The sequence below is a fragment of the Sapajus apella genome, unplaced genomic scaffold (genome assembly GCF_009761245.1).
Source record: "Sapajus apella isolate SASKATOON/1434 unplaced genomic scaffold, GSC_monkey_1.0 scaffold8, whole genome shotgun sequence".
NCBI classification, from domain to species: domain Eukaryota; kingdom Metazoa; phylum Chordata; class Mammalia; order Primates; family Cebidae; genus Sapajus; species Sapajus apella.
Window position 1 is genome coordinate 1,460,687 of NW_022436948.1, and position 23,230 is coordinate 1,483,916.

At 43.5% G+C, this 23,230-nt stretch overlaps 1 protein-coding gene across 13 annotated transcripts in view; it reads right to left on the reverse strand.

Annotated features, from left to right (window-relative positions):
- Positions 1-827: 827 nt before the first annotated feature.
- Positions 828-23,230, reverse strand: part of ADARB1 (adenosine deaminase RNA specific B1) — a 148,088-nt gene continuing 125,685 nt past the window's right edge. For 10 of the 13 annotated variants that reach the window (XM_032276723.1, XM_032276725.1, XM_032276722.1 and 7 more), the window contains 3 exons: positions 21,495-21,676; positions 6,105-6,283; positions 828-5,115 (listed from right to left, as the gene is read on the reverse strand). In XM_032276723.1, coding sequence (XP_032132614.1) covers positions 4,936-5,115; positions 6,105-6,283; positions 21,495-21,676 — 541 coding nt within the window. In that variant the 3' untranslated portion in view covers positions 828-4,935. Of the gene's footprint in view, positions 5,116-6,104; positions 6,284-20,447; positions 20,534-21,494; positions 21,677-23,230 lie in introns of those variants that run through there. The other 3 variants (XM_032276720.1, XM_032276728.1, XR_004268558.1) reach the window with 2 other exon arrangements.

The window sequence follows — 23,230 nt, forward strand, 5'->3', positions numbered from 1 at the left end:
CAAATGAGAAAACCAAGTTGTCTGTAATAGTGCTGTTTTTTATTTGTATGGTGCTTTCGACTTTTCAAAATATTTTCCTAAATTTTTCATTTAACTGTAGAAACATTAAATGGATATACTTTTAAAAAAGGAACACAAAGTCAAAACCACCCCAAATCCCATGTCCACAGACTACAGCCAGACTCCCTCCTTAGCCAGCCTGACCCGCCTCTGCCTGTACAGTACAGTACATGAAGCATATATACACTGCATTACAGCCATGACACAGCAATGCTGCTTTGCTGCCAACTTTCCACTTCATTGTGACTGTCCTTCCAGTGCTGTAATGAGAAACGGCATAGTTCCACGGGGCACTTAGCACCTGCTTTTTTCACTGCACCTCAGCACCCCTGTGTCACTGTTGCCTCTTATTGAGTACGTAGGTTCTTCCTGTGTTCTATCCACAAGTAAGGTGAGGGTAACAAGTAATGTGGGTGTGTATCATCATTTTGCATGCAGGGTGAGGGCGGGGCAGTTGCATACTTTTCCTCTACACCACCTTATATACAGGAGAGGTGCCAACATGCTCTATACCACCATATCTATGGGAGAGGCGCCAACATGCTCTCCAGGAAGACGGTGAATTCAAGAATCTAATGGGGGGTGGGAAGGGGACTGAGGAGAGACTGTCCCAAGTTGGGGAAATCAGGTGAAGTCGGACCTGCAGCTCTCGGGGGGCACATAGACACCTTTCAGGTTATGCACGTGAGCATCCATCCCCGGGTCTGCTAGTGGAGACAAGGGCAGAAATAATTTGAAAGGAAAAGAAAATCTCAGCAACAAAAGAGTAGTGAAACATTTTCTTTTTTATTGACTCAAATCCTTTGTCTGTATTTGACAGCGTCTCATGCTCAGTTCCGGCTGGTCTCAGTGCGAGAGGAAGCTCATGCAGTTGTAATGTGTGGTGTATACACAAATATACATACAGAGAACACTGAGGATTGCATCGTAGCAACAAGTTTCTTGGCCGAATTACATTCATAGAAAGTGTCCAGGTTCTAAAATCAAATTAAAAGCATGTAACCTAAAGCCTGAAAAAGCAAACAGCTTTAGGGGCTTACTCCATGAATGTCCATAGACTGTGCTTTTCACGGCTCCATTCATGTTTAATGGCCCATCAGTTCCTCACACACCATCAGCTTATGCTGTGGCCAAAGTAAGTGTTCTTGGGGCTTGGTACTTGTCCCTTCAAACAGTAAACAAGAAAGTGCAGACGGTGCTGCCAGAGACAGGAGACTTTTCACAAGAGACTGAAAAAGCCAACACACCCTTACAACTAAAGGTTATGGTCAAGTCAGACCTGCCAGCCACCTCCACCAGTCCCTGGCACCCGGCGGGTCAGAGGCTTCTCTAATTCTATTCCCCGGCATCAAGTGAACACCAGAACTCACATGGAAGGCACTGAGTGACCCACCGGCCTTGGGCCTGGGTACACCCACTCCTCACCCAGGGAGATTGTCACACAACATGTTAAGGGGCAGGGACGCTGTAAACTGGACACACATGGTACACAAACACTCCGCCCTTTCCACTTACACAGCATGGGATTGATAAGAAGGAATCTTTTGAGCAAGTGTGTAATTTCACAGAATCTAGAGGTGGGAAAGATGGCCAATTTTCCTTCTTTTTCTGGATAAAGTTATGCCTGGGGCAGATGACCTGCTTCTGGGGTAAAGTATTTTAGAAGGAAAAAGAGCCACTGCCATGCTCTGAGACATGGGCAGATCCAGGTGTGCTGCTAATCCCATCCTCAGATCTGCGCACAATGTGAAGACGGAGCCGTCCCCTCCTCAGTGTATTTGTGTGAGATTACAGGGAGAGACACTGTTTTCACGAAGAAAGCAGCGGTTCCACAGCCTGGAAATAAATATAGTTATTTGAAAAAAAAATCCAGAGATATCCATGCCTTGTGAGACAGTGGCCAGTACATTTTAAAGTAATTGCTTCTGATTATACAAAATTCTCCAAAACAGGAAAAGATGATGAAAAGTTAAATGAAGACGCAGAATCAGAACTGCAGTTCTTTGGCATCCCTTGCTGGGAAGAGGTGGGCCTGGCGTATGACCGGGTGATGAGTGCGGAGGAGGGTGGTGACATCCATCTCGACCTTTCACTCCTCATGGCACAGAACACACCACCCACCTGAGACTTTTGCAGCACTGACCTCCCAACAGCAGGACTCTGTCCCTGGCAGAGCTGTACCTGAGTGGTCCCGAGGGACAGTGTGTTTGTGGAATTAATACTTCAGGTTTGGCTAACAAAACAAAACAGAAGCCCCCTCTTTCCCTACTTGTCAAAATGTCCTCAAAATGTAAGACGTTTCTTAAAAAAATCAAGTTCCTGCTTGTACCAAATTTTCTTCTAAGTCTCTAAAACCCATATCAAGGACATGGGATGCAAAATGACACCTCAATGGAACAGCTAGAGTCTAATGCACAATGAGCGCTCTGAAGGGAAATTAAAGTGCTAAGTTTCCTCATCTGTCTCAGGGAGGAGCCAGCATTCTGTATTTTTTTTTTCTGACTACAGATGTGCAGTCCTAGGAGCACTGCACAGCCTCTGGTCCCCTGGCCAGGAGAGTGGCTCCTGCACATCAGCTTCCTCCCCGCAACTGCCCTGCCCAGGCCTCCCTGAACCCAGTTGCCTTGGCTACCTTCCTCCTGCCTGGAAGGCTTGGGGTGGGACATCCTGTGCCTGCCTGTCCACCCAGGAAAGGTGCACCTTAGGGTCTCAAGGCACCTGCTCAGGCCCCACAAGGTGAGGCCCTCACTTATTTGGGGTGGTACAGGAAGCAATCATGCTCATTTTAGCTATTTCCTGACAGAAGGAAAAAGCCAGACATACTGGGTAGTTTTGTATGTAAATGGAATATATTAACAGTAAACTTTGTAACCAAAATCCACATATTTTTAAAAACTAAGTCCATCTCCCAATCCCCATTAGAAAAAAATACAATTTATCAAGACAAGAATAAAAACACATAGACTTACATGGTGTTTTACCTAGAATGTGCAAGAGCCTGCTTGGGGGAAGGCCAGCGAAGACCCCTTTCCTTCTGCAGGTACAGAAACCCCCACACAATCTGCCTAAACAGTACCCCACTGTTGTGGAGGGGCCTGCAATGCCCACTCTGACTGGTTCAGGGAGACAACTACCCTCTTCGGTAGAGGAGAAGGCTGGTGTGGGGCAGAAGTTCGTGCCTCTGAACCTGGTCGTGTCCCCAACAACGAGCTAAGCAGCACCCCTTCCTGCCATGCTGGGACGAGATCTGTGTGGACACACGCAGACAGGGCTCCTGACATCGGGAGGCGCACATCCCACCAAAGCCGTGGCGCTTCCCTTCTCAGGTCTGAGCTCCCCGGGCCTAGGGGGAGGAGGATGCCCCTCTGCCCCTGTTCTGGTTTCCTAGGCCCATCACGGACACACAGGCGTCATCACCCTGGACTTCGCTGTGGCAAATGTATGCTGTAGGGTGGAGTCTGCACCAATCTTTGCCCATGGCCCCAGGAGACCCACCTGAGCACCCTCCAGTGCCTTAGAGCTGGGCACTGCACTGGTGGGCAGAGCATTTCTCTTGGCTCCTCTTTCATCCTGAGCGGAGGCAACAAGGCAACTGGTGCAAATCTCTGAGCTGGGTGGAGGTGGTCTACACAGGGCCCTTGCCCGCACTCCTGACCTCCTGGGCTGGCTCCCTCTGCCGCGGGGCCGTCCTGTGCACTGTGGGTGCTAGGCAGCCCTGAGCACCCCTGTAGGGACCGTCAGCATTTGGTCTACACTATGCCAGCAGCACCTGGTCTCACCAGCTCTCACCTGGATGCTTTTTATTTTTCAAACATGTCTTTGATAAAGCTGGAAACAATAATTTTAAAACATGCCCTCTACGGCATTTTCCAGGAATGAATATCTACTGAAATACTTCTCCTTCCATCCTGTGAAGGTCTTTGGGCAGTCACTCACATCCATTCGACTCGGAGTAAGGAAGAGGGAACTTAGGCCGTGTATTGTGCAGCAGCCCTCCTGATTCCTTCTAGTCCATAAAAGTTAAATATCGTTTAAAAAACCCGAATTAATGGCCAGCCTGGGTTACTGGCCACGTTTTATCTGTGATTACTTAGAATAAAATGAGAAAAGTTTTCCATGATCTGATCCTACAACGAGAACAGAAGCTTCTAGAGGAGGCTGAGGGCTACAGGGTCCTGGGTCATGACTCTGCAGGACACACAGTCACCGCTGTGGGACCCCATGTGCGTGACAGGGCCACGCTACATCATGCTGGGAGTCTGCTCCTCGGGGAGAGACTGTTAAAACCTAGTGTGTGAAACTAGCCACGGAGGTACCTATGGAGAAAAGAGACCTAAGTTTAGACAGACGTGTGGCAATTTCCTTTAGGTTACTACTTCCTACCTCTATTTCCCACCCTCCTCCATATATAGATGCTTTTTTGCAGTTAAAATAATGTGGCCTAAAAGTGACCTGACATAATTACTTCTTATTTTATAAACCACATTCCTAGCTCTGAATAAATTATTTATTCAAGAATTTCACACAAAGTAATTTCTATTTTCCTAAACTTAAGGAAGCCCTACTCAGTAGAACTCAATTTCTAAACATAAACTGAGATTGGAAGCAGTCACTGGACGGTTCAGAAGGGGAAATACTGTGGCAGAGAGATGCCAGGTGGCGAGACCGGGCCCCAACACACCCCTGTCCCCTCCCCACACTGTGTACTGCCCCGGGTCTGATGTGAGATGCTGGGGACAACAGTGGACACCTGGTGGTCCTGTGTCCCCTACTCCCTCCCCAAGGTATGCACCTGCCCCCAGTTCAGATGTGAGGTTCTGGAGGACGACGCTGGATGCCCACAGCCCCCTGCACCCCACATCATGTCTGCCCGGGTCAGGGCGTGAGTGAGAACTGGTCCTGCTCAGTGGGCTTCTCCACCCAGGCCCCCAGCCCCGCCTTGATGAAGGCGGTGAACAGACGCGCCTTGGCAGCCTGGTACTCCTTTGCCGCCAGCTTGGACTCATGGTACATGTTGGGCTTGGTAATCTTGGAGCGTAGTAAGTGGGAGGGAACCTGTGAAGGGATAAAAAACAAATTCAACTGTGGAAGCAGTAAATGATGAAAATAACACCTAAGATGCCAGAAAAATGGCCTTTCGAACTGCACTGGCTTCTCAGGGGAAAGCAGCCCAGAGGAAGGCGCTTTCTGCCAAGGGAATGGCTTTACACACAACAAGGCGCGGCGTCTCCTAAGGGCTAAGTTATCATCACCAAGTTCCAGTCTTGCTGGTCAAACAGGCAGCTACAGACTCCCGACTTCCGAAGATGTGCTTCTGGAAACCACCAACAGTCGATTCAAGTTTCACTTTTAACTATGAGAAGCACCACTGATGTTATGTGTGTCTTATCACCCTGCTGATCTCAGAGGCCTTCCCTGCTGACTCCTTTCTGTGTGGACCTTGGACTTGCAGCAGCTGGCCCAGGTGCTGCCCCTGTGTGAACAGGACCCTCCTGGGCACTGTCACTTCCGGCTGTACCCCCCATGCCAGTGCACAATGCTGGTCTCAGAATAAACAGATTCTACCTACTTGATTGAAGAATAAATAAAAACTAGTAATATCCTGATTTACTATATAAGGTTTTATCGTGGGGAAAAAGGGGCTCCATAGCTAATTCAAAACTCTCATGGAGGGTTGTCAGAATCCAATCAATTTTTGTGTTGCTGAGAAGGAGGGGACAGCAGGGTGAGTGGCCCTCCGTTTTGCACAATGACTTTCAATATCTGAGAGTAAGACATTTCCACCATGCACAGTGGTCTGGCAGGGAGTCTGACCCTGCAGCAGGGAGGAAAGAGCTGCCTTTGAGACGGCATTAAGGTTGGAGGAACGCTGCCACACTTCTAAGCTAAAACAAGCTGAAGGAATAAAAGGTTTCCCAATGATGGTTTTAGGAAGCTGTGCATGATGGCATGACGATGAAACAGTTTAAGGAACAGTAGGTGTGAGGACAGACAAGCTATTGGGGAGGTGGAGCCGGCGCATCGCGGTGAGGGCACCTCAGTACCTTGCCGTGCACACGCATCCAGCGACAGTACAACGCGTGCTTACACAGGCGGGACGCGCGGCCCAGCTCATCCTTCCCTGTCGTGGCGTTGATGACCTCAATAGCGGAGTCGCCTACTGTCCAGTTCACGCTGAAGTTGGGGGCCTTCCCTGGCTGCCGTGCTTCTGCATTGCTGATGCCTGAAACGGAAGACACAGGAAGGTAGTGTGAAGCCCGCATTCACTCCAGGGAAGGAGCAGCCAGGTGCAGCACACTCTGCTCAGACGTGGCCACAGACATGCGTGGTGGGGAATTCTGCCTGCCGAGGAATGTACGTAGACTTGGGTGTGCATCTGCCGTGGCCGTGCCTCACACCCTTCCACTGCCACCAGAACAGGAGTAGTGCTGAGAAAGCAGAAGTGACCCATGGGTACGCACTTGTCTGACAGGGCAGGTGGGCAGAAGGTTGACAGAAACCTGAAATGATGAGACGTCCTGCCAAGTGTGTTTTTGCTGACTCTGGTGCTGATGGTGCTAAGAACCCTAGCAGCCTGAGGGTGGATGGGTGGGAGTCACTTCTGCAACTAACGCAGGGTCCAATGAGGCTGCGCAGGTGGGGCTGCTCCCTACAGGGTCGCACCCATGTCTGGTGCTCCTGCCCTGCACATGCTCCCTGCCATGAGAGGCCAGGCATGTTCAGGTCACGTGGCTTTGCATGTGTGACACCCATGATGCAACAGGAAACTCCAATTGTTAACAAGTGTCTTGAAATGGTTCACAAGAGCCTTGAAAAAACAGAAAATGTGTACAATGAAAAAACTTCATGGATTTCAAAACTGTTTTGAAATAAACTTGTACTACTTGCTGAAAGATGCCTGAACAGGATCTAGTTTGAGGCATAAGAAGATCAAGACGTCTGTTTGAAAAGAGCTCCTATCAGAGCTACATGACTTCTGCTAAAATTGAAGCAAGAACAAACATCAAACACGAGATAAAAATTGCTTTACCAAGCATTTTCAATCCTGAAGAAAATGCACACTTAAGCAAAAAAGGCTACCAAGAGGCAGATGGAGTCCAGTCAAAGCACAGGCCATGGCAACATTTTTGGGATACTCAAGGCATTTTGCTTGTTGAGTTCACTTGGAGGGCCAAGGAATGATAACATCTACTTATTATGAGAGTGTTTTGAGAAAGGCAGCCTAGCTTTAGTAGAAAAACCCCTGGGGAAGCTTCACCAGCATCCTTGACCATGACAAAGCTCCTACTCACTCCTCTCATCAAAAAGGCCAACTTTGTGAGGGTTTTGATGGAAAATCATGAGGCATCCACCTTATGGTGGGTGCAAATCCACCTCATTTGGCTCCTTCTGCCTTCTTTTTGTTTCTTAATCTCAAATATTCTTTAAAGGGCACCATTTTTCTTCAGCTAATAATGTAAAAAGGCCGGCATTGACATGGTTAAATTCCCGATGTTCACTTCTTCAGGGACAATCTAAATGGCTGGGATCAGCGCTTACAAAAATGTCTTGAATTTGATGTGCTTATGTTGAGAAATAAAGTTTATATCTTTTAAAAAAAATTTTTATCTTTTAACTTTATGAACTTTGGGAAATACCCTTGTATTTGTTTCCTTACTGTATTTAAACTGTCTCATCTTAACTAATCACAGGCTAATTTTGCTGAGTTGAAACTTTTTAAAGAAACACGGATAACTGGGAATCGAATACATGTATCTCCACTCATATACTGAGCTTGATAATTCATATCACATGGATGTTATCGGCCACCAAAATCAAAACTGATTTAGGATATGACTCTTTAGAACATGCTTAGAAGATGAGCGGACTCATATTCTGAAGCCAGACACTGAGTCATCAAGCCCACTGGCCATGACAGCACTTGGCACTCTCAGATGACTGAGCACAACTCCCTTCATGCCCTGTGGAGGCCACCTCCACCCCTGTCACCATGCTCATTTGCTTTCAATGACCATTCACCCTTCCCTTTGAGAGATATTAAAACCCAGATGACAATTTACTGCCAGAACAGTTTACTGTTCAAAGTAAGGAACCCAGGCAGGGTGTAGCAGATCCCATTAATTGAGAGTCAAGGAAAAGCAAGTCAGTCAGATTTCATAAGACAGAGTATCAGAAGCAAGAGAAATGAAGAGAGAGAGAGTGAACCCTGGAGATATGCAGAGGTTGGACTTGAATATCCTGTGGAGCACTGATCAGAGGGTGCATATTACTCAAGGCTGGGAAGAGAATCAGAGGGAAAAGTGCCTGACATTCACATGTAGAAGATACAGACAAAAAGATATAAAAAGACCTAAGCCAAACTTCTGGAGATGAAAACTGCAGTGTATTAGATAAAGAATACACTTGATGGGATTGAACCACAGAATAGAAACCACAGAAGAAAAGATTGGTGAACTTAAAGACATAGTTACAGAAACTATCAAAAATGAAACACAAAGAGAGAAAAGAGACTGAAAGAATAAAAGAACAGAAAATCAGTGATGTGGGGCAGGTTTAAGTAGACTGAAATATGTGTACTTGGATTTCATGAAGGTAAGGAGAGAGAAGGGGGAAGAGAAAATATATCTAAAGAAAGATGAATAAAAACTTTCCAAATTTTATGAAACCAACAAACCCATGGATTAAAGAATTTCAGTAAATCCCAAGCACAAGAAACATGAATAAAACTATACCAAAACACAACAGAACAAATTGTTTAACACCAGTATTAAAGGAAAATCTTAAGCAAACCGAGAGGAAAAAAACACACAGAGAAATAAAGACAACACATTTCTCACTGGAAACAATTCAAACAAGAAGTCAGGGAACCAATGTTTTTAATGCACTTAAAGGAGAAAACAAACCCTGCCATTCCCGCAGAAATATATTCACACAGCAAAATATACTTCAAAATGAAAGCAAAATACTTTACCAGATGTACCAAAGCTGAAATAATTCATCATCAGAAGACTTGTGAAACAGGGAATATAAAAAGGGAAGTCCTCCAGCCAGAAGAAAAAATGATACCAAAATGGAAATCTAGATCTATACAAAGGAATGAAGAGCCCTGGAAATGATAGCTACATGGATAAATACACAAGAGTTTTTTTCTTATTATTTAAATTCCTTTAAAAGATAATTATTAAAACAAAAATAATTATGTAATGTGGATTTTTTTTTAAATATATGCAAAAGTGTCTGAAAACAATACCACAAAGGTTGGGAGTGAAAAAATGAGAGTAACCTGTTGTAAGGTTCTCTTACTATATGTGAAGTAGTATAATATCACTTGAAGGTAGATTGTGGTAAGTTAAGAATGCATACTGTAAACCCTAAAACAACCACTAAATTAACAAAAGTTACAGCTCAAAAGTTAAGAAGGAGTCAGCATGGAATCATCAAACACACCCAATTAAGGCAAAAGCAGTAAGAAGATGAGGAAAAAGTGAACAAAGAATATATGAAACACGTAGAAAATAAGTAGCAAGATGAGATTCAAACCTAATAATATCAATAATCACAATAAATGTAAATGGTCTAAGTACCACAGTGAAAAGCCAGAGACTGTCCATGGTGGGAGAGGGGAGCAAGATCCAAACATGCTGCCTATAAGAAATATACTTTTAATATAAAGTAGTTTAATATAAAGGGACAGAAATACACTGTGCTAACACTAATCGAAAGAAAGTTGAAGAGATTATATTAATCCCAAAGCAAATTTCAAAACAAACATGATTACCAGAAATAAAGAGGGTCATTTTATAATGATAAAGGAGGTCAGTTTATTAAAAGAAACCAACAGTCCCTAAATTTTTATGCATCTAATCACAGAGCTACAAATACAGGAAGTAAAAACTCTAAAAAAGGGGAAGAAATAGACAATGTACAATTATAACAAAGAGATTTTCAATCCTGTCTCTCAATAACTGATTGATCAAGTAGAAGTTCAATAAAAATATAAAAGAAAATAAATAATATAATCAAACAACTTGGCCTAATTAACATTTATGGGTCACTCTACCCCAAAGTGGCAGATTTACATTCTCAAGTTTTGTGAAACACATACAAAGACAGATCATATTCTCTAGTCCATAAAACCAAGTCTAAACAAATTTAAAAGGACTGAAGTCATTAAATGAAACTCAAAACCAACAACAGAAAGATCTCTGTAAAATTTCTAGTATTTTAAAACTAAATAGCAGACTTTTAAGTAACCCAAGGAACAAAGTACTTTAATATCATTGAAAATAAAAATACAACATATAATTTTTCAATGCTACAAAAGCAGTAAAAAGGGTCTTAAAACAATGATCTCAGCTAGCCCCTTAAAAACTACAAAAAGATGGGCAATTGAAATACCAGGTAAGCAGAAAAAAGGAAACAATTAAAATCAGAGTAAAAATTATTGAAATATAAAACAAAAGACAAAAATCACTGAACCTAAAAGTTGGTACTTAGAGATGAACAGAATTGATAAACTTCTAGCTAGACTGATCAGAAAAAACAAGAGAGGACACAAATCATCAATATATGGGATAAGATGATATCATTAGGGATACCACAGATATTAAAAGGAATAATCTGAACACTTATGCCAATACATGAGACAAATTAGATGAAATGAACAAAGTCCCTGAAAGACAAATTACTGAAGCTCACTCAAGAAAAAAGAAAAAAAAAAAAAAAAAACAGATAATATGAACAGTCCTAAATCTATTATAGAAAAATAATTTGTAGTTAGATATTTTCTCACAAAGCAAACTTCAGACCCAATGGCTTTACTGGTGAATTCAACCATACATTTAATGAAATAATACCAAATCCAAACAAACTCTTCCAGAAAACTGAAGAGAAAAAAAATGCATCTCAACTCATTTTATACCTGACAAAGACATTAAACTAAAATTATAGACCAATATCCCTATAGACAAGTATACTATAAATGCAAAAATTCTAAAGAAAATTTTAGCAAATTGAATCCAACAATATATAAAAAGAATAACACATAATAGCCATATAAAGTTTATCCCAGGATGCAAAGTTGGTTTAATTGCTTTTTTTTTTTTAATGTCACCATTAGCAGACTGAAAAATGAGCCAAATGCTTATCTCATTTTTTGTTGCTGTTGTTTCAGATGGGGTCTCACTACATTGCCCAGGAGGGCCTCAAACTCCTGGGCTCAAGTGTTCCTCCTGCCTTAGCTCCCATGTAGCTGGGACTAAAGTCCCACATCACTGCACTGAAAAGTCATCTAAGAGCAGAAAAAAAAGCAACTGACAAAATCCAATATACATTCTTACCCTTAGTAAGCTAGAAATAAAAAATTCCTTAAGCTGATAAAGACATCTGTAAAAAAAACCTACAGGAGTCAGACATGGTGGATCATTCTTAGTCCCAGCACTTTGGGAGGCTGAGGCAGGTCCCTATCTGTAGCTATCCCTCAATTTCCACGGTTACTTTTGTTTTATCTGATATTACATTAGATAGCCCTGGCAGTGGTACATCTGTTTTATTGTTCTTTGAAGGCAATGCCTCTTAGTTTTACTACTTTTTTTTTTTTTTTTTTTTTTAGACATACTCTCGCTCTGTTGCCCATGGTTGAGTGCAATGGCACAATCTCGGCTCACTGCAACCTCTATCTCCTGGGTTCAAGTGACTGCCCTGCCTCAGTCTCCTGAGTAGCTGGGATTACAGGTGTGCACCACCATGTCTGGCTAATTTTTTAAGTATTTTTAGTAGAGATGGGGTTTTACTATATTGGCCAGGCTAGTCTTGAACTCCTGAGCTCAGGTGATCCACCTGCATCAGCCTCCCAAAGTGCTAGGATTACAGGTATGACCCATGATGCCTGGCCAGTTTTACTAATTTTAATCTTTTTTCTTCTTTCCTATATAATTTATTTCCTTCTTCCTTCCCTCTCTCTTTCTCACTTCTATTTCCTTCATTCTTCCTATATTCCTCTTTAGCTTTATTGCTGCTTTCCCTCCCAATTTTGGAAAACGAAGGCTTAGTTCATTTATTCGTTCCCATTCATTCAAGGCCATCATCTCCTAAGTTTAAGTGGGGCTCCAATTCACCCTTTTTGATATGTGTATTCTAAATAGTCAGTAGTTTAAGTTCTGGTTTCTTATCTAATAATTATATGAGTTTTTGCCTTTTTATTTTAAATTTTTAAAAGTGACAGACTGTGCAGGAGAAACAGTGCTGATACCACCACCACACCTGTGCTCCTCAGTACACCACTCCAAGCGCAAACTTATACCAGAGTCTCTTTGTCCTGTTTCTCAAGAATTGTTCAAAATCATGCCTTAGTTTTGTTTGCTTCATGTCTGAACCACTCCTTTCATGAACAGCTTTTTTATGTTCCCTGGAGTTTCCACTCTTCTTTACCTTTTTTTTCTGGTCCACAAAAGAAGTATTTGCTTTTACCCTACCATTCAGAGCATTCAGCTTCTCAGTTAGGCTATTCATTAAAAATAAATTCATCTTCTAAAAATATTCCTTTTAGCATTGTCTAATATGACTCTCCCTTTTAATTTGGAACAGTCACTTTTCAGGCTTGCTGCTGAGTTATCCTTTTCAATTATACTCTGGATTTATATGGTATTCTTCCTTAAATACAAGTTTTCTCTTTCTTAGATGTCTTCTTCATTTTGCTAGAGTATCCTCAAGTCATTGTGTTTCCTCCAAAAGCATATGTCTTCTGAATCCTTAACTATCTAAAAATTACCACTTTGTCTCAATGCTTGATTAACATTTGGTTACGTAGGAAATTCTCCAATAAAAATATTTTCTTTAGAACCAGAAGGTCATCTCATAACTCCATTCTAACTTCTGGTGTCCTGATAAGGGTTATATAAATCTGAAACGTACTGCAGGTAACTGAGAAGCTTTTAGGATCTTCCCTTTGCTTTGGTCTTCTGAAACTGCACAGGGATGTGCTGGGCATGGACTTTTCTCATTAATTCTGCTCAGTACTCAGTGCATCCACTTAATTCCAGTACTTGTGTTTTCCCTCTGTACTGAGGAATTTTCTTCTGCTATTTCCTCCTCCCTACTTCCTATTTTAAAAATGTGACTAAATAGATATTGGGCCTTCTGAATAACTTTTCATATCTCTTAAGGCTTTCTCATAATTCTGCCTTTCTGTTCCATGTTATGAGATTTATTTGACTTCACCTTCCCCTACCCTCATCAGAGCAAAAGCTCCATGAGGAAAGGATTTTGTTTGCCCTGTTCACTGCAAAATCCCAACACCCAAAATCATGCCCACAGCACACTAAAAACAATTAGTTGAATATTTTCTATAACTTCAACACTTACTAAATAACATACAAATAAGGGTTATCTTTTCTTATTTCTCTCTGTTTTCTAAATTGTTTCTACTTTCTCTGTTGTCCTATTTCTCACCTAGATCCTTCTCTTTTGTCCTATTTTGCTCATAAGTTTGATAATCCATGTAAAATTTTTGTAAGTAAAAATTATTCAATACTAGTAACTGGCACGGTTTCTTCTGCTTGTTTCTTTGATGTGCATTCAACTCTGGGGAAGGCCTGAAGGAAAACAATCAGCCAAGACCATGTGCTCGTCCCAAAAACCCAGATCTCTGGCATCATCCTTCCGTGGTGGTCAGGTGTGCCCTAACCACACACAGGGTTGGGCTAGCCTCCTCAGAGGCACTGGTAGGAGCCTCATGTCTTCCTGAGGTCACTGTTCCTGCACTGACCGAGTGCTGCTGGGATAGTTTTTACCATATGCTCAGGTTTCTCCTGTGGCACAGTTTTGCCAGTGGAACTGAGGTCTTTGGTGGCTGTCCAGCACACCTGCCCTACCTCTAGCACCTGCTGCATGTTCTGAGTTCCTGCAGGTCCCTGAGCTGTCACTCTGTAGAGGCAGCAGCCCCAGGAGCATGTTCAAGGCCATATCCTTCAAGCAGACAGAATCAGGAAGGATTTCTTTTGGCGGGGGATGGCTAGAGGAGTTGGTGTCCACTTAAACTGTTGGGGAATCTCTGACCATAATGGAATTGAATCTTTCATAAACAAATGGATAATGCTTATATTATCTTCCTTTGCAATTCCATTTCTTCTCATCAAAATAATGGATTACTGTTGAATGATACTTAAACCTTAGAATTACAGTATTTTTCACCAAAACTCAATGATTAATTAACGGAAAGTGTCAAGACCCTAACAGTACAAAATATTTTTTATATTTTAAGTTAAATCAAGTCCCATCTTGGAACAAAAATGGAGGAAATAAGGCAAAAAGAAAATAGCTGGAGCTTCCAATACTAACCATATGCTTTTTCTGGGGCAGAAAGCCCCTAACTAGTCATGAGCACATACTTCTATGAGTCCCTGAGGCCAGTGCAGTGTGGGGGCTGACACCAAGGAGATGCTTATCTTTCTGGGCTGCAAAGAGGGAACTAGGGTAATGAGTTAATCCCAGGCCATGGTGCAGAAACCAATAAAAGCAAGAACAACTTGGCTGGTAATGAGAATCCCTCTGTTGCTGTAAATTAAGTGTGCTGAATCAGAACTTTTAAAGCAAAAATACAAAGAAACTGTGAATTGGCCTAATAACTGCTACAATTAAAAAACTCGGAAGAGCTGGCATTGATGTTTTTTCTTATTTCTACCCTAAAGATATTTTCTAATAGGTTCCTCATATAGTAGGGTAATCAAAAGTGGACGATATACATAACGATTAACAATAGATATTTTATGGTTATTATGGGTTCATGTTATAGAAACTATTAGACATTTATTAGTGGGTCAAGGAAAATATGTACTTGCAATCTCAACTGAAAGTGGCCTTTATATTGCAAATAAGAAATAGTCAAGACCTGGGCATGAGTTAAAGCATAAGGAAAACTGTGCACAGCACCTCCCAGTGAGGATGATGCAGGCCACCCAGCATAGGAGGGAGCCTCTGAGCCCCTCTGGGTCCAAAACCAACCTGCCATTTAAGCTGAGAGCAGAGTGCCTTTGAGCCTTTCACTTTGATCATCTTAAGAAGGGCAGCCCTTGAGCTGACAGAGGAATAAACGCGATCGATGAGAATGCATAAAGAGCAAGATGGCTGGGTTCTCCCGACCCTCCCAGCCAATTCCCCAGGGCTGGTCTCAGGCTTTCTCTGCCAGCTTGGTCATGCCTTGTCCCAGTTGTCCACTAACCCCAGCCAGGTGCAGAGAGCTTTACACAGGAGACCTCTGGCCAAATAACACTCCTTTCTCAAAGGAGACTTCAAGGTTTTAAAATACCAGCTGTGGAAGGAGCCCCAGACTACGGTCCTGAGTGAGGTGGGCTCATGTCCAGAAAGCCACATGGGCAGGAGGGCCTAACTGGACGTGGATGGAGGAGAGCAGCAGGTGGAGTGCAGCTGAGGGGCTCACAGTGATCCCGCTAGCTCTCCTTCTCCTGAAGCAGCTCTGGGGGAGCCACATGGCACTCTGGTGCCTTCTCTGTCCTCCACAGGAGGCAAGGTTTGGGGTGGTGAAGGGTCAGATGTGGGTTCAAGCTGTACTTGTGCTATGGACAGTGGCACATGGCCATGAGCTGCAAGCCCTGCAATGTCTGCTGGCTATGGCTGCTTCCACTTTGAAGGGTGACGACGAGCCTGGCCCACAGGACTGCGGCACAGACTCAGCAACGGATGTAAGAATCTGGCTCCTGACTTGAGCACATGTATGCCCTGGGAAATGGCCTGAGGATGGTAGTCAGTGAAGTATAACAATTATTATTTTTAAACACCTTCAAAGGCGTCATTCATAAGGTAGGTAACTGTACTTTACCATTACAGTCATCCACACAGAGAATTTAAAACAAGCAAATTGCATTCCCAGGATCTTGAGCTTCGAAGACACTTGGAGGTCACGTGGGTTAGTCCTTCCAGCCAGATCCCCTGCCACCATGTACATAACAACCATGTCCATCCATTTCAATCTGAACACTTCCAGTCAGGAGGAGCTGAGCTCCTTTCAGGAAACTCTTCTCTAGACGGTTCCAATCACTAGAAAGTTGTTATCCCAGTATGCAAAAGGAGAAATGAAAACCCAACAGAGATGAGGAACCTCAGACGCAGCCACTGAAAACCCAACAGAGATGAGGAACCCCAGATGGAGTCATTCCCAGAAAGGAGAACTACAGCAAGAGGGGGAACCGTGTGGTGGGCATGGTGCAGGAAACCAGGCATGAGCTCCTGGGGAGCCTGCTCCATGGGAAAAGCAGTTCACTCCTGAGATGGTGACAGAGGAGTCAGGGATTCTTTTAGAAAGCAGTGCAGTCAAAAAAGCACATCAGATGAGAGGAGAAACACTGGTCGCAGCCCTGTGAGTTCTGTTCAGCAGCACTTTCAGGGACAACAGAAAGGGCAGAGAAGATGCTTCTAGCAGAAGTGAAACAACAGAAGGAAATTCTCAGAAGTGAAGATTCAACAATCCAGATCAGAGGGTTCAGCGTAGTGAGTAGGAAAGAAACCCCAACAAGCTAGCCACACGCCTAGGCTTAATCTGCTGAGATTTCTGAATTTTAAGGAAAACAAATAAATTTAATGCTACCATACAGAAAACAAGAAAGGGGTACTTTCTAGAAAGGGAAGAAACTCAAACTGGCTCTGTGACAAAGGGTGACAATGGAGGGGTGACATGGAGGTCTTGACGTGTCCTTAGGGAAAGGACGGAGCCCAGACACCTGCAGTTCTCAGTCTACCTGGTGCACAGAAGAGGACCAGGTAAAGTCAGGATCCAGAGCCCCACCCACACAGGCCTCTTCTCCAAAGTCAAACAAAACCAACCAACCAAGAAATCACCCTGTCACCCCAACGAAGGATGCATTCCAGCAAAGTGAAAAATAAATCTGAATGTGGAATTAAGGGCAGGGACACTGGCTACAGAAAACTGGTTAGAAGAGAAACCAGGAGCCCTTACATTTTCATCGAGACAACTGTTGATCATGTGGCTGTGTGACTTATTAAGAAAGGCTTTTAAAGAAAAAGCACAATATCGAATGAGTTTCTAAAACTCAAGATGATGTCATCAGAATCTAGGAAGATGAGGATGGGAAGAGTGTGGAATAAAAATGAGCCCAAGATTTTAGTTTTTCCCAAGTTTGGATCTTTAAAAATATTAATTAATTCCTGATGCCAACATTTTTTCAAAGTGGTTTAAATATATTTGTTTTAAAAAATCGAGGTAACCACTAGTTAGAATAGAAATAAGATTTAGAACTTCAAAATCACCAGTGGGAAGAAAGGGAAAATACAATTTAAAGGTGAAACTAAAGGGGAGAAACAAAACAAAAATAAAATGCAAAGAAAAATTATAAGATGAAAAAATGATTTCGTACTTGGAGCAAAGCTTGGTGGCTGTTCTCTTGTTTACTCCTTCATCCTAAGGAGGAAACTGACATTACTGACACTTCTTTCCCACAACCCCGATGCCTGCTCTTACCTGGAAAATACACACACACACACACACACACACACACACACACACACACACTGTCTCTCTCACTTTCACAGTGACGTTTCTTCTCTCTCACTCCAGCCAGGGCTTCATTAAACCAGCTTTCCTTGCTCTTCCTGCCCATGGTGTTGGATGGTCTTGGGTGGACAGCAGCTCCGTTGGTGCCCGCCTTCCTCCCACCACACACCTGGGCCTGCGGCCAGTCCCCTCAGATCCCTGTGCTGTCCTCCCAGATATGCCTAAATGCAAGCTGTTCACGAGAACCCTACCCCCACCATGCAGCCCTGTTTGTTAATGTTCATGCCAATGTTCAACATGAAAACCAGCAGGATAGGATAGGGTTCAAGGACCCCAGAGCACGCTGTCTGTTGACAAGGGCCCCAGAGCCATCCCACAGGGCATTTGCCCACTCTTTCTTCTTAGGTTCTCATAGTGAGCCTTGGACAACAAACTGGGCCAGTCGAGGAGCTCACACTCAGGGGGTCGATGGATGTAAATTAGAAGCTGGAATTGTCCTGAAACTTGCAAGCGCTGGATGTGAAACTCATCGAAAGAAGATCTCAGAAAGCCTGAGACCTCTGTTTCCTTGGTGCCAAGCAGGGGTACCAAGTGTGCATGCTCACAAAGGCAAACACTTCACAGCTTGGCACCAAGAAGCCTTTTTTTTGGAGACAGAGTCTCGCGCAGTTGTCCAGGCTGGAGTCAGTGGCGTGATTTTGGCTTACTGCGACCTCCACCTCCTGGGTTCAAGTAATTCTGCCTCAGCCTCCCGAGTAGCTAGGATTACAGGCACCTGCCACCAAGCCCAGCTAATTTTGTATTTTTCTTAGTAGAGATGGGGTTTCTCCATGTTGTTCGGGCTGGTCTTGATCTCCTGACCTCAGGTGATCTGCCCGCCTTGGCCTCCCAAAGTGCTGGGATTATAGGTGTGAGCCACCAAGCCTGGCCCTGAAGCTTTCTTAAAGTAGAACTAGTGTTCAGGGTGAAATGAAAATCTAATTCTTCTCATTTTAATCCTGACGGTATTATTTTTTTTTAAATAAATAAACACCCTATCCCTACATTTTTACTTTGATTTGCTCTAGGTTTCAGGTAAACTTGTTTTAGTAATTCTTTGTATTCATTTATGTCCATTTCTGTTCTTCCCTAAAGACACTACAATTCACTAGGCACCATCATACCTGGCTCTGTTTTTAACACAGGAATGAACTTTACAATTAAATGTGAGTGACAAGTATAACAAACACGATGTGAGGTATGATACACACAGGAGACGCACAGCAAGGGCGCCAATGTCCTGGTAGCTCCTCTGTCCAGGTCACTGGTTAAATGTAAGACTTTCCTTTTAATAAAGTTTTGAGGGCTTAGCTTTGAAAAGAATGTGACCTCCCAAATCCATTAAAACATCAACGTTGGCCCCTCTAGATTTTTGTTTGGTTCCTTCTGTCTCTGGCAACATCCACAGCATTCCTTGCTTTCAACTTCAATTCTGAAGCACAAGCATCAGCCCTCCCCGCCTACTCAATCCTCCGGCTCACCTAATTTCCTGCAACACTGTCCGGTTGACTCACAGGACTCCTGGTCTAAAGGTGTCTTCTCCAAAGCTACTTACTTTGCTGATTTGAACTCTCTTCAGGGAAACAACAACAAAAACCCATTTCCAAAATAAAGCATTTACCAAAAATGAGATATTTCAAATCGTTTGCATTTTGAAAATATACTTCGGTGCTAGGGTGACATTGTTTATTGGCCCAGCATTTGAGTAACATTCTGCCTCCTGGAGCTTGAGTGGTGTCCTTTCATTTTCATATGACAGTGGCCCATTTGTCCAGAAGAATTGCAAGGGGCGCCTGGTCCATCCCTGCCACTGGGCATATGAAGAACCCAAGACACAGAAGCCTCCAAGGAGGCAGAGCTGATCAGGGGCAGCCTCACGGCTCCAACCCAGGCTCTCTGCTGTGGCTGAATCAGTTCGGCATAGTCCCTGCAGTGGGGACCAGGGAGGGGTCTGGTTATGTGTTTTAGGCTATTAAGATTAGAGATGATACTGGGGAGGAAAGGACAAACAGCAGTTTCTTTTATTTTGTTATATACTTTATAGATGCATCAGTAACTTTGAAGTCTATCTTACAGATACATTTTTCAAGGTTTTTTTTCTAACAGATATAGATGCTTTTCACATGAGTGAAATATGATACACATACTTGGACTTTTATAATTGAGCTCTACTTTCAATATCTTAGAAAATTTCTTTAGCAAAATGATCCTGTCTTTGCAGACTTTAGTTATGGATGAGATATTGCTTACTCAGCACTATTCAACAAGGCCCTAATTAACAACTATTTTTGAGCATCACCTATGTGTCCCATATTCTACATGCAATGTTTTAAGTATCTATGAATATGAAAGATGAGTGACAGCTAAAATTAAAGCACTCTTCCCTGAAGTACAGAAGATAGAGAACAAAGAGGGAATATTATTTTCTAAATCATGAGAAATTCATACACCAATACACAACAAAATACTTCAAAAGACATTGATGCTACAATTTCACCTTACTTACCATCAAGTTTTATCCATCTATTTTGTTTTTCTTAAAACACAACGGTTAAGTTAGGGAGCCGTACAGTTTAATTCAAGACAACTGTTTTTCCCCATCCCTGCTGCCTCCTTCATGTGCTCTGACAGACATGCTTTCAAATAAAATTCTACACTGCTTTTTCTCAAATTAAAGGCGTGCTAGTAGCCAAGCACAAGAACAAGGCAGCACACACACACATACACACACAACAAAATAAACGTGTTTCAGGTTAGGATTATGGTTTTAGTTTTGAGCTTTAAAAAAGGAAGCAAAATTATATGTTTAAAAAGATAAAAATACCTTAACTGTGTCCTTTTAAATAAAGGTGAGCTTAGGACCTTTGAATTCAAAAGCTCCTGTTCACTTTACTGTTAGCCACTGAAATTCTAAAAAAAGAAAAAAAAACCAGCAATGAAAGGAATCGAGGGTAGGTGCAGACATCAGGGAGACAGGCTTTGCCTGCCATTGGTACCCCCGGTTTCACTTGTCACCACCTTTCAGAGCCAGCAGGGCCTCTCCAGGGAGCCCAGGGCAGGCTCCATGCAGCTCATCACTGTGAACACCCGGGTGGCTCCAAGAGAGGATAAATGTCCAGGAGACCTGGCTCAAGGCTAGTCTGGGAAAGCCAATGCTGACATAGTTTTTGGTGTCTGTGGGTTTCTGCTTCCGAGACAGGAGTGAATACACTGCCTGAGTGAAAGAAAAATATACAGGTACCAAGCCCAGCCATAATTTCACTATTTTTCTCCTTCCTTCCTTTGCTTCCTTCCCTCCTTTCTTTCTTCCTTTTCTCTCGCTCTCTCCCTGCCTCTCTCCCTTTCTTTCTCTTTCTCTCTCTCCCCTCCCTCCCTCCGTCCCTTCTTTTCCCTCCTTTCTTTCCATAAGGTGCCCAGGCTACAGTGCAGTGGTGCAATCTTCTCGACTGCTTGGCCTCGGGTGATCCTCCCACCTCAACCACCTAAGTAGCTGGAACCATATCTGGTTAATTTTTTGTAGAGATGGGGTTTCACCATGTTTCGTAGGCTGGTCTTGAACTTCTGGGCTCAAGCAATCCACTAGCCTTGGCTTCCCAAAGTGTTGAGATGACAGGTGTGAGACCATCAATTCTATGAATGGCTAGGTTTGTGATCGATAAAAGAGATTAATTTTACCAAGGGACTCACTTAAAAGGCCCTAGGGACAAGGCCCAGAAAGATCCAGAAATATCACCATGGGTCCCTTTAGAAGAACTCTGATGTTTCTCTGATACCCACAGAGTAGCTCAGGTGGTGGTTTTCTCATTCACGAGGATTAAAACATTGCAAAATCAAGATAGAGCTGAAATGGGCACATTCTAGAGATACTTGCCACTTAGCAAAGGCTTGTTGAGGGTGTAGAGAGGTGGCAGGTCCTCTATGTTGGAGATCCGCTGGTACATGGCCCTGGAAAGGTGGTCCCCATGATAGAGGCTGCCCAGGATGATGCTCGAGAAGTAAATGGGCTCCACGAAAATGCTGAGCAGGGATCCCTGGATGCCCACCACGTTCCAGCTGGAGGGAAAAGAAAGCGCACTCGTGAGGGAGCTCAGACTCAGTGCTGACGCTGCCCAGCCCAAGCCTGCTGGTTACAGGGATGCACTGGCAATTCTGCAGGATCCCAGCCAACCGAAAGAGGAGTGCAACAAAAAGTCATAGAGTGATTCAGCAGCTTAAGATCATAAAGACAAAAATCAATTTAAAAGTTATTTTACACTGATTTTTTTACCATTATGTTTTCCCATAATCAATGAGCCTCCCTTCTTGTGAGAAATCTGTGGGAAATACCAGAAAGGAAGTTATGTCTTTATTTTATTATAGCAGGTCCTCCTTATCTGAGGTTTCAGTTTCAGGGGTTTCAGTTACCCACCATCAACCATGATCTCAAGATATTAAATGAAAAATTCCAGAAATAAACACTTCCAGGCTTTCAGTCGTAAGCCATTCTGAGGAGTGTGATGAAATCTTTTGCTGTCCAGCCTGGGATGAGAACCATCCACGCTGCAGATGCCACTGGGCCACGAGCAGCCGTCTTGGTGATCAGATTGATGGTCACAGCGTCACAGGGCTTGTGTCCAAGCCTAATTTTATTATTAGTGATGGCTGTTAATCTCTTACTGTGTCTAATTATAAATAAAACTTTATGATAGGTATGTATTTATAGGAAAAATACCAGCACATACAGGGTTCAGTACTGTTTACACTTTCAGGAGTCTACTGGGAGTCTTGACACACATCTCCTACAGATAAGCGGGGACCATGATACTTCTTATAAAAATGAGAGCTCTTAAGCCCTTGAAAACATTAAACTGCATATTTCCTGTTCCTCTGCAAGGGACAATGGCACTGAATGCACAAGGAGATGGGGTGTTGGGATTACAGCAGCTGCATATGTGCAGCTGACCTGCATGACACTAACCATGCATGCCAATGGCAACTTAGGTATTCGTTATCAGCTCAAACAAACACATGCCTTCACAATATGCCTGTTTTCTCTTTCTGAGCCCCACAAACAGCAGAGATGTTGTGCTCAGCCTGGGAGTTGTGGTGTCAGGAGCACCTTTTGCTGGGCGCTACATATACAGGGTGTGAGGTATTGGGGGGAGACACAGCCCAGGAGCTAAACAATAATGCAATGAAAAGACAAAGGAAGAACCATAAATTGAGGTAAAATCAATATGGGAGAAAGGGCAGGGTTCTGTGAAAAAGAAAAAGGGGTGTATGTACTTCAAGGAATGCTCCTGGGGTGACCCTGAAGCTTAGCCCAAAGCTGGGGGGGGAGGGGCTGTGAGGCTGATGGAGGAAGGCATGTCCCAGCCTGGGGAGCAGGGGACACAGGACAGCAGCAAGGGCAGCCAGGGCAGATGGGCAGGGGACCTGGAGCAGCCAGGGGCCTGATGAGAGATGGGGTGGTATTGAGAGGGCAGAGAGAGGCCTCTGGAGGACTTCTGGCAAGCCAGTGGCCCAATCTAATTTCATGGAAGTATCTCGGGGGAGGGACTGGCAAATGCGCGTTTTATTAAGTGATGTCAGCAGTGTGGCCCACGGCTGCAGGAGAAGATGCTCAGC